The 16,293-nt window shown below is 40.4% G+C and overlaps 2 protein-coding genes across 2 annotated transcripts; one reads left to right on the top strand and one right to left on the bottom strand.

Moving 5' to 3' along the window:
- Positions 1-194: 194 nt before the first annotated feature.
- tcte1 (t-complex-associated-testis-expressed 1) lies at positions 195-5,149 on the top strand. Its single transcript, XM_041064561.1, has 5 exons — positions 195-330; positions 702-874; positions 971-1,539; positions 2,159-2,608; positions 3,655-5,149. Exons 2-5 carry the CDS (start codon positions 718-720, stop codon positions 3,823-3,825), a joined length of 1,347 nt encoding a protein of 448 aa, XP_040920495.1. The 5' UTR covers positions 195-330; positions 702-717; the 3' UTR covers positions 3,826-5,149.
- A 3,723-nt stretch (positions 5,150-8,872) lies between these two features.
- Positions 8,873-13,453, bottom strand: tmem151ba (transmembrane protein 151Ba). The gene is made up of 2 exons (XM_041064718.1): positions 13,367-13,453; positions 8,873-10,315 (listed from the first exon to the last, which is right to left on the bottom strand). The coding sequence occupies exons 1-2, from the start codon at positions 13,451-13,453 to the stop codon at positions 8,873-8,875; spliced, it is 1,530 nt and encodes a 509-aa protein (XP_040920652.1).
- Positions 13,454-16,293: the final 2,840 nt, after the last annotated feature.

Genomic DNA, 16,293 nt, shown 5'->3' with positions numbered 1-16,293 from the left:
TTATTTTATTTATTTATTTATTTATTTATTTATTTATACTCTAACTGAATAATTACTTGACAGTTTAATGTTAATTTTGTGGTTTTCCCCTGGCTGTTGTCTTGTATTCCTGCATTAGGTAATTAATAAATAATGATACATTTGGGGTAATCTGTAATTACTGATGAATGGACTTGGTATTTGCAAAACATGGACACTGTACGGCTCGGACATACACCGGTGCTTTTGCCGGACAACGTTGAGGGCCTCAAAATTCGAACTACCCTGAACTAAACACGGAGCGTTCTGTCACCATGGAGACAAGTGAAGTTTAGAACCAGCGCACTGCAGGTAACAAATACATTTACGTTTGAGCGGTGAACAGTGAGTCTTGAACATATCGTTAGATAAACAGTAGAAAAACAAATATAAAATGTTTGTTGCTTAGCTACATTTAAATGTTTATTCTCCAGGTATTCGCTGCATAGTCATGGTAGTGAGCTAGTCGCAGTTTAGCTAACATTAGCATTCAGGGTCTGCTAGCTGGAACTTTAGAGGTGTTTAGAGGTCTAGTGTATATTTTAATTGCTTTTCAATCTTTACTTAAAGGAAATTAGGCTACCATCAGCTAAAAATACCAGAAAATAAGCGAGGCTATGTCTGTTATTGTTGGGATGTGAAACCTTTAATGTGTTACTTTATTGTGTCTTCTTTTTAAACAGAGGAACTCCTGCAATTATGTCCAAGTCCCCTTATCCTACAGGGTCCAACCTCAAGCCCCCTGAGGACTGCAGAAAGACGAGGAGGATCATTGCTGAAGATCCAGACTGGTCCCTGGCTATAGTGCCTTTTCTATCAAACCTCTGCCTGCAAAGCATTGTGAGAAACTTCGAGGGTATGCTTTTGCTTTTAGCTGCATCATTAAACACTCTTTTACACGCTCACTTGTTATATAACTGGAACGTGACTGTAGATCTTAACCCTCTTACAGAAAAGCCTATATTTGAAGAACTTACACCCAACCAGAGAGACTTCATTCAGGAGAGACTGTCTACTTCCCTGCCTCTGTGTGTGACAGCCAACTTGATCAGCGATGGCGTCTACTGGAAGCGGTGCTGCGAGCAGCAGTGGGACCTTTGTGATGTCTCACATTATGGCCACAGCTGGAAACGAATGTTCTTTGAGAGGCGCATGGAGAGCATTATTGAGCTTTTTATTCCAGATGTAACAGAGCCAGAGACAGTTCTAGAGATGGTCCCACTCTGCAAAAACTACATCAAGAGGCTGGATATCTCCCAGCTGCTACCACCTGTCAAGGAGCCCCAGAAGGAGGAAGAGGAACATGGCTCAGATTTGGCAAGTGAGAATGAGTATGATAGGCCCTCTATGGACCACTTTGACTTTAGCATCCTGCTTGACAAGCTGACCAGCCTGGAGGAACTCCATTTGGTATACAGAGTCAAACAGTGTGGTATGAACTTTGAATGGAAGATGTTTGAGATGACCGACCGAGATTGTGAGTCCCTCGCTAAGGCCCTTAAGTCCTGTAAAACTTTGAAGGTGAATATTGATTCCTCCACTCCTTACTTTCTTGCCAGTTAAAAAAGCATTGTTTGCAGAAATGTCCCCAATGTCATGAAACAGGACCGTAATTACATGCTCTATTTACATGAAAGAAAAAACTGCAGAGCCTCTGGCTGCAACCTAAATAAGTCACTGTTTGATGCAATAGTTTTGTCATGTGATTTTATTTCTTTTTGCTTGAGAACATGACATATATCTTCTACTGGTTTCAGTAGAGGTGATGAGGAAACTGTACACACTGATTATTGGAGTTGATATTAGGGCTACACATAATGACTGATTAATCTGTTGATTTTTTTTCCAGCTCATTAATTAATCAATTAATTTACAAATCATTTGAGCACTGATATTCTTTTCATTTCCTTACTTTATTTTACATTACATAAAGCACAGTCCCTTGGTGTTCTGCAGTGCTGGCAGGTAAATAGCACTTGCATGTGGCAGATTCATACTTAAAAAAAATTAAAGACCAGTTATTTTCAAGGCTTATGTTCTTTGACACCTTACATGTTTTCCTAATGGTTCAGTTTGTTATGCTACTTGGACAAACTCACCACAGGATCTTGTTAATCCTCATACTATACTGTTTCTACAGCTTCTGAGGCTCCATCAAAGCCACATTGAGGATAAAAAGTGCCGGCTGCTGGTGAAATACCTTCTGGACCACCCGTCCCTGAGGGAGCTCGACTTTTCTCATAACCTGATCGGTGACAGAGGAGCCAGAGCCATCGGCAAGCTGCTCACCAGGAGTAAACTGAAGGTCCTGAACGTGTGTGACAATGATATTAGAGACCCAGGGGCCAAAGCTATAGCTCATGCCTTGTCCAAGAACTCCACTCTTTTGTCCCTCAACCTGCGTCTCAACCGTCTGAGAGATGAGGGGGGTCGGGCCATAGGTAAGACCTTGCTGAACAACAACACCCTCCGTCACCTGCACCTGGGAGGCAACAAGGTGACAGGGCCTACTGCCATTGCGCTGTCTAAAGTGCTAGCTCAGAATAACACCCTGAAGAGCATCAATCTCTCCTGCAACAACCTGGGTGAGGTAAGTCAGGCAGCCATAATTAATTTGTCTCATCACATATGACTTTTGGGATATGCTCATGACAGACAAAAATGCTGGACCGATGAAAAATGAAAGACTCTATTCTTAGATTGTTGTAAAACAGTAAAAATACCCCAAATTCACAGGTACGGGCCCCTAAAATGTGAATATTTGAATGTTTTCTTAGTCGTCTATGATAGTAAACTTAATATTTCGCGTTTTCAGCTTGCTGGTCAGACAAAAGAAGCAATTTAAATATGTAAACTTGCGTCCAGGGAAATACTCCATGACAGTAACAAATATTTGATTAATAAACTGAGAAAACAAACAGCTGATTAATCAAAAATAAAACTAATCATGAGTTGCAGTCCTATGTCCAGCAGCTACACAAGATATTTCACTCTGTATCAAAGCGAAAAATAAAATGTTTTTTTGTGTTAAATATTTATCAGCGATAGTACTTTGAAATGCTGGAATTTCTACAACCCCAAAGCATGCCAGTGTCTGTACAGACACAATACAGTGAAGTAAACTGACAGTAAAGCTGTAAAGTACAAGGATTTTTAATTATTCATAAAAGTGTGGAAATCATGCAATAATGGAAAGCTGAGTAAGTGTTGTTTCCCCGTGAGAGGTAGATCTGAATTTTCCCCTCCTCATCCTCTCTCCTCCTCAAGATTTGACTGTATACTCTATCTCTGACTGCAATACACTGTGGAGGCTCAAAAATCACCCACATAGCAGAAATACAACATGCAGTATCATCGATATCTTTGACCTTGGTCCACTCTTCACAAAAATAGAAACGTCTGTTTCAGACATTACAATAAAACACTGTTGACACTCAATACACAAATACACAATAAGCAGTTTAGAAAATAAGATCTATTTTGGACAGCAAAAGCTGCTTAGGGGTGATTTTTCAAGGTTATAGAGACTGTCCTTGTTTTAGAAACAACATCCTGTGATGTGTTGAACATGGACATGCATCAGCGCCAAATGTGTTTGTTTGTTTGTTCTCTCTCTCCCCGTGCATGTGTGTGCAGGATGGAGGTAAGGCTCTGGAGGAGGCGATGTCTGACAACACCAGCGTAACAGAATGTGATATCCGCCTGACCGAGGTTCACGAGCAGGTCGTTTCCTTCATTAACCAGGTGGTTTGGACCAACCAGAGTCTAGAACGAAAGAAACAAGCTCAACAGAAGAAAACCAAGTAGACACCAACAGTTCCTCTTTGTAATACAAATCAATCTTTATTAGTCATTGATCCTTTAAGCATATATTAATTCGAAAGCAGTATGTGCCAACACTGCATCTCAAACCACCAGCTAAATTTAACCAAATTTCATCTACACCACAGAAGTTATAGCTGCGTTCTAGTGTTCATCTAAGGTATTTCTGCTTAAGGAAACTCTCATAAGATAATAATAATAATAGCAATAATACTCATAATCATAATACTTATTAATTTGCTTTGGATTTGTGCGCCCATTTTGATGTTTGAGATAATTCAGGAAATGTACATGCTGTCACAACTTTAAACAAAACTTGAAAAAAAAACTACAAGCACTAAAACAGTCATTATGTTGTCAGCTGTATGCCACACATTAAAACATAGTCCGTTACAGCAATTTTTGTAATTAATTTCTGACACATATTTTAGTGAGCATTTCAGTTTATTGAAGAGCTTTTTTTTCCATTTTGATACACAGATTTGGTATTCAGTCCTTATGTAACATCAAGGCAACGTTGTGGTGGTGTTGGAATACATACAGACTTGCGTTGTTTGTTTGTTTTTGTATTTTTCTTAACCTATATCTACTGGTTAATAGTGTAACATCTTTGCTAGGCCGCAACCAAAAAAATCTAAAATTCCAATTTTTAACCTTGCAGAAGTAACTGGTTTTGTAGAATCATAAAAAGAAAGGCAAAGCTATTCTGTAGGTTTACTGTGGACTAATTCAGCCAAAAATACGAACATCAATCTACAATTACTGAGAATCTTTAGTAATTACTATCAACAGTCATTGAACTTTCCCTTAACAAGATTTGTACCATAGGTGTTTATGTGTATGTGTGTGTGCACCCTGTCCTACATCAGTCAAATCATTCTGACAACAATTTTAGCTAAATTAAAGTGTATCAAATATAATTAGATTAAATAGACTAAAAAGAAGCAAGTCAGTTTAAAGCAGCACAAAGATGTTATAGGCTGCTTTGCCTGTAGCATTTTAAAAGGGATTGCATTGCCATCTGTGACTTAACGGCCTCACCCTTGAATATCTGCAGATCAAAAATGTCCCCTGCTCCGGTTACCACTAAGTGTGTGTGACACATTCATCTAAGCACAAGATCCACATCGACAGTCATTCTAACCTCTCATCTCTATTTGTATTTACAGTACAAAACCTTTCTGCCCTACAGTCTTGTAAATTCACAAAAAATTATTAAAATATAAAAAGATGAGCCCCAGAGCATTCTTGAGTGAAAGAGTACATATCATAACAACCTAATCTACTTAATAGACACAATAAAGGGTTCAGTGCTTTGCATGACAAAAGCCTTTATGCTAACAGTCATCTATGGAGGAAAAATGCTTGGTTATGAAACTTCCATTCAGATTTATAACCGTTTTCAATACCCCAAATAGTTGTTTTTGTCACTACGTTACTGTTACGTAAACATTGCACTGGTAAACACATTTTTCTATTCTGTATGAATATCACAGTGAAGCCATCCAAGAGGCTTGTTGGCTAATCATGAATGAGAATATGTGATGACTTCAGTATGAAACATTTGCTCCTCCACCTCCGCCTTCCCACTTGTAGGAACTATTTACTATCCCACTTGTAGGAACAAGTGGGATAGTAAATAGACATTTCGGAACATTTTAATCCCTTGTGGAGTTTGCATTCTCTTGTTTGTGGTGTCCTCTGGGATTTACAATACAAGTACATGCAAGACAACCCCATGATTCTCTCCCTTCTGACTAATGCATGCTGAGATATGATCCAGCCCTTCATGAATCCATTTAGGACAACCGTTTAAGGAATAGTTTGACATTGTTGTTGTTGTTGTTGTTGTTTTCTTGACAAGAGTTAGATGTCAAGATTGACAGCACTTTTTAAGTCTGCCCCCTAAATATGAAGCTAGAATCAGCAGCCGTTTAGCTTAGCCTAGTTTAAAGACTAAAAATGTGAAAACAGCTAAGGGGATTATGTACCTAACTGAGATGTGACGACAGGTGCATTTTGTTACCTTCAGACAGAGCCAGACTAGCTGTTTCCCTGTTTCTGGTCTTTATGTTTGGTCTTAAGCTAAACTTACCGGGTTCAGACAATAGCTAATTTACCAAACAAATATCAGAATGATATTAATAATCTTATCTAACTCTTGGCAAGAAATCGAATAAGCTTAGTTCCAAAACTGTGGGATGATTTATTTAATATTCTATGAGAAATCTCAGTTTGTACAGTAACTGGAGCAGGTTGCATCTGCTGTTTCTAAGCTCAAACTTCACTTTGTGTTCACTAAGTGGAGGTTCAGTAAATACCGACTTGTTCAAAGGTTTTGTCATTAAGTTTGATATATAAGCTGCCCCCCTAAAGCATCTGGAAGTTCTTTTACAGCCCATGATGCTTCAGTGACTTCCTGTTTACATAGTTGATAGCTTTTGATTGAACCATGCTACAGATGCTTCATGGAAACCAGTTTCCACATTACAAAGGTCTTGACAAGCTGAGACAGTCCTTAGTTTTAATGTGCAACCCGATTTAGTGAATCTCTAGTTTGAGACTAACAAGTAGTTACTAAGAACACACACAAACTTAGTGATGAATTTACAACCAAAATTCTGGAGGGAGTTACAGATATCCAACATTTTTTTCAGTTTTATCTAACCTGCTTCTCTACCTTTCCTTCATTTATCTGGAATGAGAACATGAGCAAAGTTATGACAGTTTGGTTCAGCATCCTGTGTTTGCGAACCCCTAAATCCAGTTATTATGCAGCTGATCTTTGCAAAAGATTTTGAAATGCAAAATGGAATGTCTGCACAAACCTAAAGCTGAGAAAAAGAACAGTTGACCAAGTTTTGGGATATTGTTGCAAGCAGAAATCTTGCCCTGGATTTGCTCCTGAGTTTTAGGGGCTTGCATAGATGACCTCTGAGTTGTGAAAACAGGTTAGAACTGTCATTTGTTGAATGAAACGTGAGGTTTGACCGAATCTGTATTTTTTAAAATGATGTCTCACCCCCTTTGACTATTTTCAGTGCATTCTCTAGTATTGCTATAAAGATAGTCTACAACTCCAAACCTAACACCACACATGGAATGTAATGAGTATGGCTAATTGGTCACAATTTACAGTACAAGCCCATTATTGTGAAAATGAGTCGTAACAGGAAGAAACACTAAATGTCTGACCACAGGCAAGATTTTCACTATTCTTAGAAATTCAATGCTTCTCCTAATGGCGGAAGATGATCTACCAACGATCCATGCCAGTTCAGCTTTCACTGCGGGTCTTACAAGATGAAGACTACTCACAAATATTGAGGAATAATGTTGTTGCATTTTGGAGGCTAATTCCTACCAGTATCTCTTTCAAAAGTCCTAGCATGCCTGATTTTTATTTCTGTTTAAACATTTATTGTTGTGCATGGCTTGGCTGTAAAACAGAATTCAGCAGTTGAGAGGAAGTTGTTTTTTTTTTTTTTTTGTTCTTTAAAGTAATCCTGTCATATTATTAAATCTGACACTATCAGTAGTGAATCCAGGCCTCTGCCTATTTCTAGCGTCTTTGATGGCCAGCTCTCTGGTTGTCTCTCTGATATGCATCAGCAGCAGCATCAGTAGCAGCACAGAGCTGGCTGTATAAGAGCTGTGTTACATTATGGACAGAAAGTCATCTGCTGAATGCTTAAGGTTCTCATTCTTAGGACATTTTACATCTTAAACAGTAATGAGATCAGGTAATGCAACATGTTTCTCACATACGTTGTATACCATGTGCTATTTTGAGGGTAAATTTCACTTGTTTAAATGGGTGGATGTTGAGATGAGATGATTTAGCTTATGCTTGTCAGTAACAGTTGATTGACTAGGCACTTAAATAAAGAGGTAGGCTGAATAAAAAATATTGCTAAATATGAAATTAAATGGATCTTTGTGATTTTAAACCAGCTGAGGTGACACCGATCTATCAATGTTATGGTGAGGTTTATTACTATATAGTCGGCCAATATACAAAATGTACAGTTTATAATGATTAAGAAACAGTTTGAAGAAGTGCTGCCCATTCAGTTTGAAGGTCTCCTGTCCTTTAGCCTTCCTGTGCTAAATTATTCATCAACTGTGTTACTATATTTAGCAAGCCGAGAAGTATAATGTCATTGCAACCAAGCTGATTTCAGATAGCTGGAAATTTTATAGTCTGTATCAGACAATTATTTTTATACTATGGAAATGTATTTCTTTTTTTCATTGGATTTCCAAGACCTCTGACTCTGAATGAGCAGATTTTTTTTTTTTTTTTTTACATGCAGATGTTTATATTTTATATTTGGGCCCAATTTAACTTCACATTGTAAGAGCAGTGAGACGTGTATTTTATCATAGCAAAACTGCTTAGTCTTGTTAATTATGCTTTGATAAGGAGGCTGATATCTTCGCGTTTTCCCTCATGATTCACCCAGTTCACGACTCACGTGATGTGTCATTCCTTTGTCAGTATTTCATTTCTTCATTCATTCATGAACTGTCACATCCCTTTCACGTCTTGGCATGTCTTTCCTAGGCTATCGTTGAGTCAAAACCTAATTTAGGCTCCAAATACAAGTGTTACTCATGTCCTTGCAAATTGTCTGTGACTAAGATCTGCTAATTTGGCATTTGCAGTAGGATGTGACTCCACTGGGTATTCCTTGGTTATCTGACTCTTTATGGCAGTATGGTCCTTTAAAGCCACATTGTATTTTAAACAACAGTCTCATCAAGACCATCAAGTCTGTTCTCCCTGACTTAGTAATTGTACTGTTAGGGCTTCCCCGGACATCCTTTGCTTCCTGTTGCTTTGAGGGTACAGTAGCTTTAGAAACTTGAATAAATCCTTGTTTGTCGTAGCTTGTAGGTGATTGAGTTTCCTCTGTTGTAAAAAGGGAGAAGCAGAAGTCAGTATTGTCCTAACCCAGGGGTTAAGAGGTTTCATACTCTGTGCCTGTGTCATTATATTCTTTGCTCAGACAAGTGTGGCAGCCTCGGGTCATAGTGAAGTCTCCACACAGGAGCCGTTTCTGTGCAGGGAGTGGTGGTCGTGGTTGAGGCAACCTTCATTGCGATGTACAATGAGCACTGGGAAGTACAGAGCGTCCTGATAGGCTGGAGGGTTCTCCTCACTAGTCTGCTGGCCTGACAGACAGCGCGTGCTCTCTGTGGGACAGGACTGCTCATTCAGGCTCCCGCTACTCCTCCACAGGCAGCTTCGCCTGGAGCCATACAAGCGGCCCAGTGAGAAGCGGCTGGCGCTGAAGGGGATGCGGGGGCTCCCCGTGTTGCAGATGCTGAGGGCGCTGCGAGAGAAGATGGAGGAGCTGCTGATGGCGCGGTGGCAGCGTTCACAGTTCTGCCTGTAGCTGCCGTAGCCTCCACATATGGAGTAGCTGTTACAGCTCCCTGAGAGCTGGGCCAGGTCCATGAGAACCGCCTCTGAGTAGCTGGGCACCAGCTGCTGGTTGGACCGGATGTGCCACTCCAGTTCTGTGCTGTCGATTGTGTTGACTCGTGGGATGTGTCGGCAATACGGCCGCTCCTCAGATGGTGTTACTGGCACAAAGTCAAAGCCAAACAGCTTCTCCACGTGGTAGTGTACACAGGCAGTGCGGTACTCTGTCAGCACCCGCAGAGGCCAGGAGAGGGTGAAAGCAGCTGCCACCCAAAAAGTGGAGTTAGATGCGTACCAGGGAAGGTGATTAGGGTCAGAAAAGGCAATCATATACTCTTTAAAGTCTACATTCTTCAGATGCATTCCCTCACGGGCCTCCATGTAGTCATCCAGACCCTCATTCTCTGTGAAGAACCTGGCCCGCTGGGTCAGATAGGAGTTTTCTGACTCCACACTGGCAAAGCTAAAGCACTTAGTGAACCTTAGCCTGGTGATAGGGAAGCTCTCCAGGCCCAGCAGTTGCTTTGAGATGTCCTTAACCCCACAGTTCCCATAGTCGAACTCCGCCTCCGCCACATGGGTATTGACTCGCTCATGGTACACCTGTGTAGTGGTGTAGGCATCTCCGTTACGGTAGCGCGTCACCTGCCGCGTTCTCCTGACATAATGATAGCTGATGGCCTTCCACCAGATGCAGGGCGTGGCCTGTTGCATTCGCTGGATGCGCTCGGCCACAGTGTCCACATCCACCTTGTACTGCAGCTCGTTCCTGGTGTAGCAGTGCCAGCACTCCACCAGGTAGACCACGTAGAGCATGACCAGGAAGGCCAGAGGGATGTAGATGTAGCCGTTGGAGCAGGGGCTGTCGTGGTACATCATAGACTTTCCCTTGTAAGCACTGTCGAAGGAGAGGCGTGTGACCTTGGTCACCTGGCACCAGGCCATCACCCCGACACAGCCATACATCAGCAGGGACAGCAGCAGGCATTTCCAGTGGGTTTCCTGACACAACGATTTAGTCAGGGACTGTTTTTGGGGCCGCTGCTACAAGATGAGAAAAAAGCAATAAGTTACCAGCACAATACTGTATCTGTTTTGTTTTTTTTCAACATTCTTACCAAGAAGTAAATGGCAATGAGGAGTCTAAAAGGTTATATTCACTTCACATTTTTTAATATAAAATTGTAATTCAATTGATGAACACAAGTATGACCTAAAAATCTGTTCGGTACAAAGTTAGAAACAGTTCAAAAGCAGTGGCTCCCACATATAAAATATTTAGGTAAATTTTCTGCGTTGTAAGTGCTTTTGCATAGTTTATGCATGAGCGGTGAGCCAATTGCTCATGTCTTGGTCTGTGCTTGTTATAATCAAAAGACTCGCCCACTCCTGTAATCAAATTCAAGAAAAATGTTTGATTAATGCAAAAGTACAATGTCAAGTATATACCTTGTTTTCAGTAAATAGCCCTGTGAGCCTCTGTTTGACGGTGTGTGGGTGTGCACATGAACATGGTACGTGTGTTTACATAAATATGAAACCTGTAAACATAAAAGGAGTAAGAAAACAGAAATATACTGAGGGGTAGATCTCACATTTAATGTCAAGCCAGCCAGACAAATGCAGCATAAATCTGGCGCCATCTTTTATCTCCTCAGGGCACAGCGAGCCCCAAAGCCTGCATCAAGAGCGAGCCATGCCTTTTGGGAATACTGCTACACAGACCTGGCAGAGCCCCAGGAAAGATGGATTATAACAAAATTCATTCTAAAAAAAAAAATTTGCATAACAGACATCACACTAAGGCAGAGTCTGCTGTGGATAGGCATCAAACACTTAGGAGCACTGATTCAATTAAAGAACATAGGTTATCCTCTCCATCTATTACATAGGACAGCCCATGGGTCATCCCCCAACGTATGAGTGACCACAACTGTCAAACAACCAGCATCACTGCATTGATGTATTGAATTCAACATGTCAGCTCTGTGCTCTTCAAGTGACAGACGAGCATAAATAATAGATGTTCTTTCTCCATAATTATCTTCCCCACCTTGGTCACGTGGTCCCCAAGTCCCTTACCAACCCAAGGCTACACCCCACAGGGCAAAAGGGATTAACACTGAAATTCCCCATTGAGATGAACCTACTGCAGAAGGAGTATTTACTCACTAACATCCTGTACAGGCTTGACAACTATAATCAATACAACATGACATACTTTGTGGCTCATGTTACATTTTACAGCCTCTGTTTAAGCAGCAGGAATAATGGTGAACAGTTGTTAGCAGTTAGCAGGAAGCATCGTTCTGAATGTGAACAAGTTGTTTTTTTGTTTTTTTTTTTTAAGTGCCTGTATTTATGTGGAAAGCAAATATACCAGCATGCTGCAGTATTTGATTAAAACATGTACATAAGCTTCACCCTTAACCTAAAGAATAATATTAGGTGAACTGTCAGGTACAGTTAGCTGTAGGCAATCTATATTATTATTATTTTATTGCAACATATAATGTTTCAGCTGATATGGCCCTGAGCTCACAACAGAGTCATTCATTAGGCCTATATGGATAGCAGAAAAGTGACTCACTACATAAACACAGTGGTGTTGACAGAGAAATTCCTCTGGCCTGACTAAATAGGAAGCACTTCTTATTGAGCATACTTGGATAGAGCATACCTCATATGTGTGTCATGCAGGGACGCAGAGAGACATGGATTTGGTGATGCAGGAAAAAAAATATCAAGAAGTTTATTCAAGACGTGGCCTGTTAAATTGGGCTTATGGTCCAAAATTATGTTTGGTTACAGCGTGATCTCAAATCTGCCTCTAAACCGGAAGAGAGAAGATTCGTATTCAAAACAACAAAACAAATATGGAGTAAAATGATCTAAAAGGCCTCAGGAGTGCAGTCAGCTGGAGGCTCTGATATATGTACATATATTTTTTTCATTGTGTTGTGTGTAATGTATCATCCTTTCACACAAGAACACACACAATTTAGGTTCAGGCTTTAAAAAGGAACAGTAAACATACAGAGTACATATACAGTGTATGGGCATTTGAACATGAAAATACATATTTAAAAAAAGACATTAGACACAAGTGAATGTTGTTGTTTCGAGAAGTATAAAATCCATAAAAACAGCCTGTTGAGGAATGTGATCAGTATTTTTGGATAACACTCCTGTCAGAACCCCAAAGAGCTGAGAAGCTGTGAGACCGCTGTGGTGCCTTTAACTAAGTGACTCTCACACTCACGGACACTTTCTCTTGACATAATAAGACCAGCTAGGTTACATAAAAACCCTCTTGTGTAATGGATATGTAACTTGTCCAACATGTGTATCTGTAGGGGAAGTCTACACAGTGATAAGAAAGAAAAAACAACTGTTTTTTTTTTTTAAAGGATTACATTTGTTAGGCAGAAAATCCCAAATGAATTTAATCCCTATTTTACTATGGGGGGAATGTCTGTCTATTTTAGTGGCATCAGTTCAATCTAAGGATGCTGAGGAGCAGAATAGGGTCAGTTATTATAACATCTGCCCTCATAAAGTGTATAACTTACTGTCTACTACAAGATTTCTACGTAACAAAGCCACATAGACTCAGTTGTTGTGAGGAAAATAACTAAAAAAAAACAGCTATTCTTATATTCTCTCATTGTAACAGTGACAGCAGGCAGTTTCGTTTTCCCGAGGACCCGCTTGGACCCTTTCCAGGACCCACAAGAGATCCCTGAACCCCATTTTGGAAAACACTTGTCTGGAGGAGAGACAAACAGGAGGACATCCGTGCACGTCAACACTCTCGGGCGCGCGCTTGCACGCACAGGTTCGCGTATCACTGCATATTAGCCCACTAATACAATTACAGTCATGTAAGAAATCCAGTTTAATTCCCAAGAGTTGCGTGCACACTGGCCCCAGTTAAACCCCAATCTCCAAAATCTGATTATTACAGTGAGATTATTGGGATTCCACTGTTACATGAATGAAACATGTCACACTAATTAAAGGCTGAATTTACCCCATATGCGTTTGGGTAAGGTAAGGAAATTGGCCTACAAACCGCAAACAGTGTTTCCTTACCTCCTCTCGGGGATTGTCCGACTCCTCTTCGGGGACGGTGGTAGTGGTGCTGCTTTCACTGGCCGTTGCAGCCGATGCTGGGGACATGATGATGAAAACTGTACAACAACCGGGGCATGGATCTCCTGTTGGGACGGGGGTTTTCCGAATCAGACTGTAACATAAACACGCCGATAACCCCTTTGCGCATCATCCATAAGAAACCAGTCCACTCGCAGCCCAAATGGAAACGCTCAAAAGATGCACCATCCCAGAATCTTCCAGGTGGGCAGACGTCGCCTGGTGGGCTATAGCCCCCGGGAATCCGGTCACTGTGCCTCCCAAGACCCGCAGAATAGGCTGAGACTCCTTCCGCGATGCAATGCCTTGATGCTGAAGAAGACCGCTGCAAGGGATGCGATGTTAGGAAATGGCAAAGGCGGCAGACAGCTCCTCTCCCTGTAGGCAGTGCCCATGGCAGCCAGTGAAGCTGTGAAGCAGGACAAAGACGACAGGCAGCGGCACGTGTGAGCAGCCACCCCGACACAACAATGTAAATAACACACACACATCCCAGTTCAAGTAAATCACAACAGCACACACAGGCGGTGCTGCACACAGGAACCCACCCCCCTGCATGACCTTGTCTCTATGCACCAAAAGATTATTATATCCTCTTATTAGGTTATAATAGTGGGGAAAAATAATCAGAAATAGTTGGCTATTAAGAAATATTCAGGTAAATATTCCCATGCTTGGCTTTTTTTATCTTTACAGATAAAGCCATAATGTTACATTTCCACAGAAAACTCCTCACAGATACACTGTACAGGAGAAAACAATGTAATTCACATTGTGCAATAGCTTTGCAACAATTTTGTGAATTTTACAATGTTCATGTTTTGGTTGAGCGTGTGTCAGAGGTGATGGTGAAACCCTGTGGTCATTTTTGAGACCATAGTTTGTGTTTTATGGCATCAAGGCAAAACATTTAAAAAAAATGTTGAGTGGTTAATGAGGTGGAGGTATGTTTTTCTTTTTGTCATATATTTTATACTTACAACTGTTAATTAGTTATTATCAGTCATCAGCATATTACCGTTTTATTAATACAACTCCTTATCCTTTTATCCTCTTTAATATTGTATCCTACCAAAAGAGCTTAGATCTCTCTGATATTGCACGCTTTGCTTTTTCTTCTGAAGACATGCTCTGCTCATGCCAATATTTTCATGCATTACAAATGTTTATCACTGACAAGTGTGATGACTTAAAGTCATCCAGGTCAAAATTTCCTGTTATAAAAATACTTAGCAAGATTAGACACATTTACGGAAATTCAAATTTGGACATCTGATCAATCAGTCAATCAATCAGTCACTCAGAACCTCCTTACTCCTCCGCAGGCAGCCTACACAAAAGCTCTCAGTTCCTGAGATGAAGCTAAAAGGCTGCAGAGTGAACGGAAATATGGTTCGATTTAGCGTTTAACTGATTTTATATGCTTTGACTGTGCCTCCTGTGCCCAGAAGGACATGTAGCAACAACTGGTACATCTTTGACAAGTTGTTATGAGAAGACAAAAGGTGATGTGGCCATAACATGACATTTTCATGACATGTTAATTTGAAATGCATGAAATAACACACAATAAGAGGAATATGCATACATAAAAGAAGATTTTACTTTGTGTAAGCACCACTGTTTACACAAGAACCATTTACCTTATAATCCTGGCACACAAGCCTTTGTTTATCATAGTCCCCAGTATGGACATTGGACTGGACTGCTGGCATGAAGTGGAATAAGTAAATATAACAGTACACATCACATAAAAACCTTGGCAGCAGTAAAGGTTTCTCTCTGACAAACACTATTGTTTTGTAGACTGTATTTTATGATGAGTCTGTCCCTCTCTAAAGCAGAGAACAGTAGCTGTGTAAGTGAGCCCTCTAAAGGCCAAGCCACAACAAGCCTTTCCCAAAATAGAAAAGGAAACAAGAAATGATCGCTGGGTTTCTCTTGAACTTTTGTTAGTTCAAAATGATCACATTAAACCCTGCTTTACATGCATTGTTTTTTCCTGTATTTTCCTGTATGCAGGCTTTAGCCCAAGACAGAAAATACTGGACAAATGGGGGGATTGTGCCCCTTAATGACTAAGATAACTTACGTTACTGTTTCAGTGTGCTGCCACACCAGTATTCAAAACAGCTGGAGAGGTGTTTTGTAATATTGTATTTCAAAGTGCAGATTGACATAAGTCCACAGCACACATTGCTGTATTAATGATTATTCAGTGTCAGTGCTGAATTAAGTAAGTCAAGACATATGTAAATCAAGTTCAGGTTTTGCAGCTTCTCAGACAATACCAAAAATCCCATGAATAATTATGTGTCTGCAGCTTCTAGCTGCTCCCAGTGTGTGCTACCATAAGGAATGAGACTTCCTGTGGTGACCGTGAAAATAAAGCTCATGTCTGCTGAAAGTGTGCTATCAATTTGAAAGACTTGCGGTTTGCTCTCAATTTAAAACTTGGACAGAAGCTTAAGGGAACATTTCAGTGCATTTTTTAGATTTCAGCTTTTTAACTACAAATCATGTATTCTCAATATATTTGCTGACCAGTTTGGTCCTGACTTGAGTCATATTTACCAATGTTAGATTAATGTTGCATGATAGTGTAGTTTAAGCACATATTGTTATTATGCAGTTTATCTGCACAGCATAATAACAATAATATAACTCTAACAAACAATGCTGAAGATGTTCACTGTGGCGGATTACAGTTCAAGCACGGCTGGTGCTAGGATTTTAGAAATACTGAGACCATGAGTCTTTGGCCTCTAAAATTATTTCATCATTTGGATTTTCAGTGTTTTATTTATTTAGTCGGCTGTCTATAACTTTTGTTTCCTGACAGATCTAACTGCTTCCTAGAAACCAGG

Source organism: Toxotes jaculatrix, chromosome 19 (assembly GCF_017976425.1).
Source record: "Toxotes jaculatrix isolate fToxJac2 chromosome 19, fToxJac2.pri, whole genome shotgun sequence".
In the NCBI taxonomy this organism is placed as follows: domain Eukaryota; kingdom Metazoa; phylum Chordata; class Actinopteri; family Toxotidae; genus Toxotes; species Toxotes jaculatrix.
The sequence above is the reverse complement of the archived record's forward strand: the minus strand, read 5'-3'. Positions and strand labels throughout refer to the sequence as shown.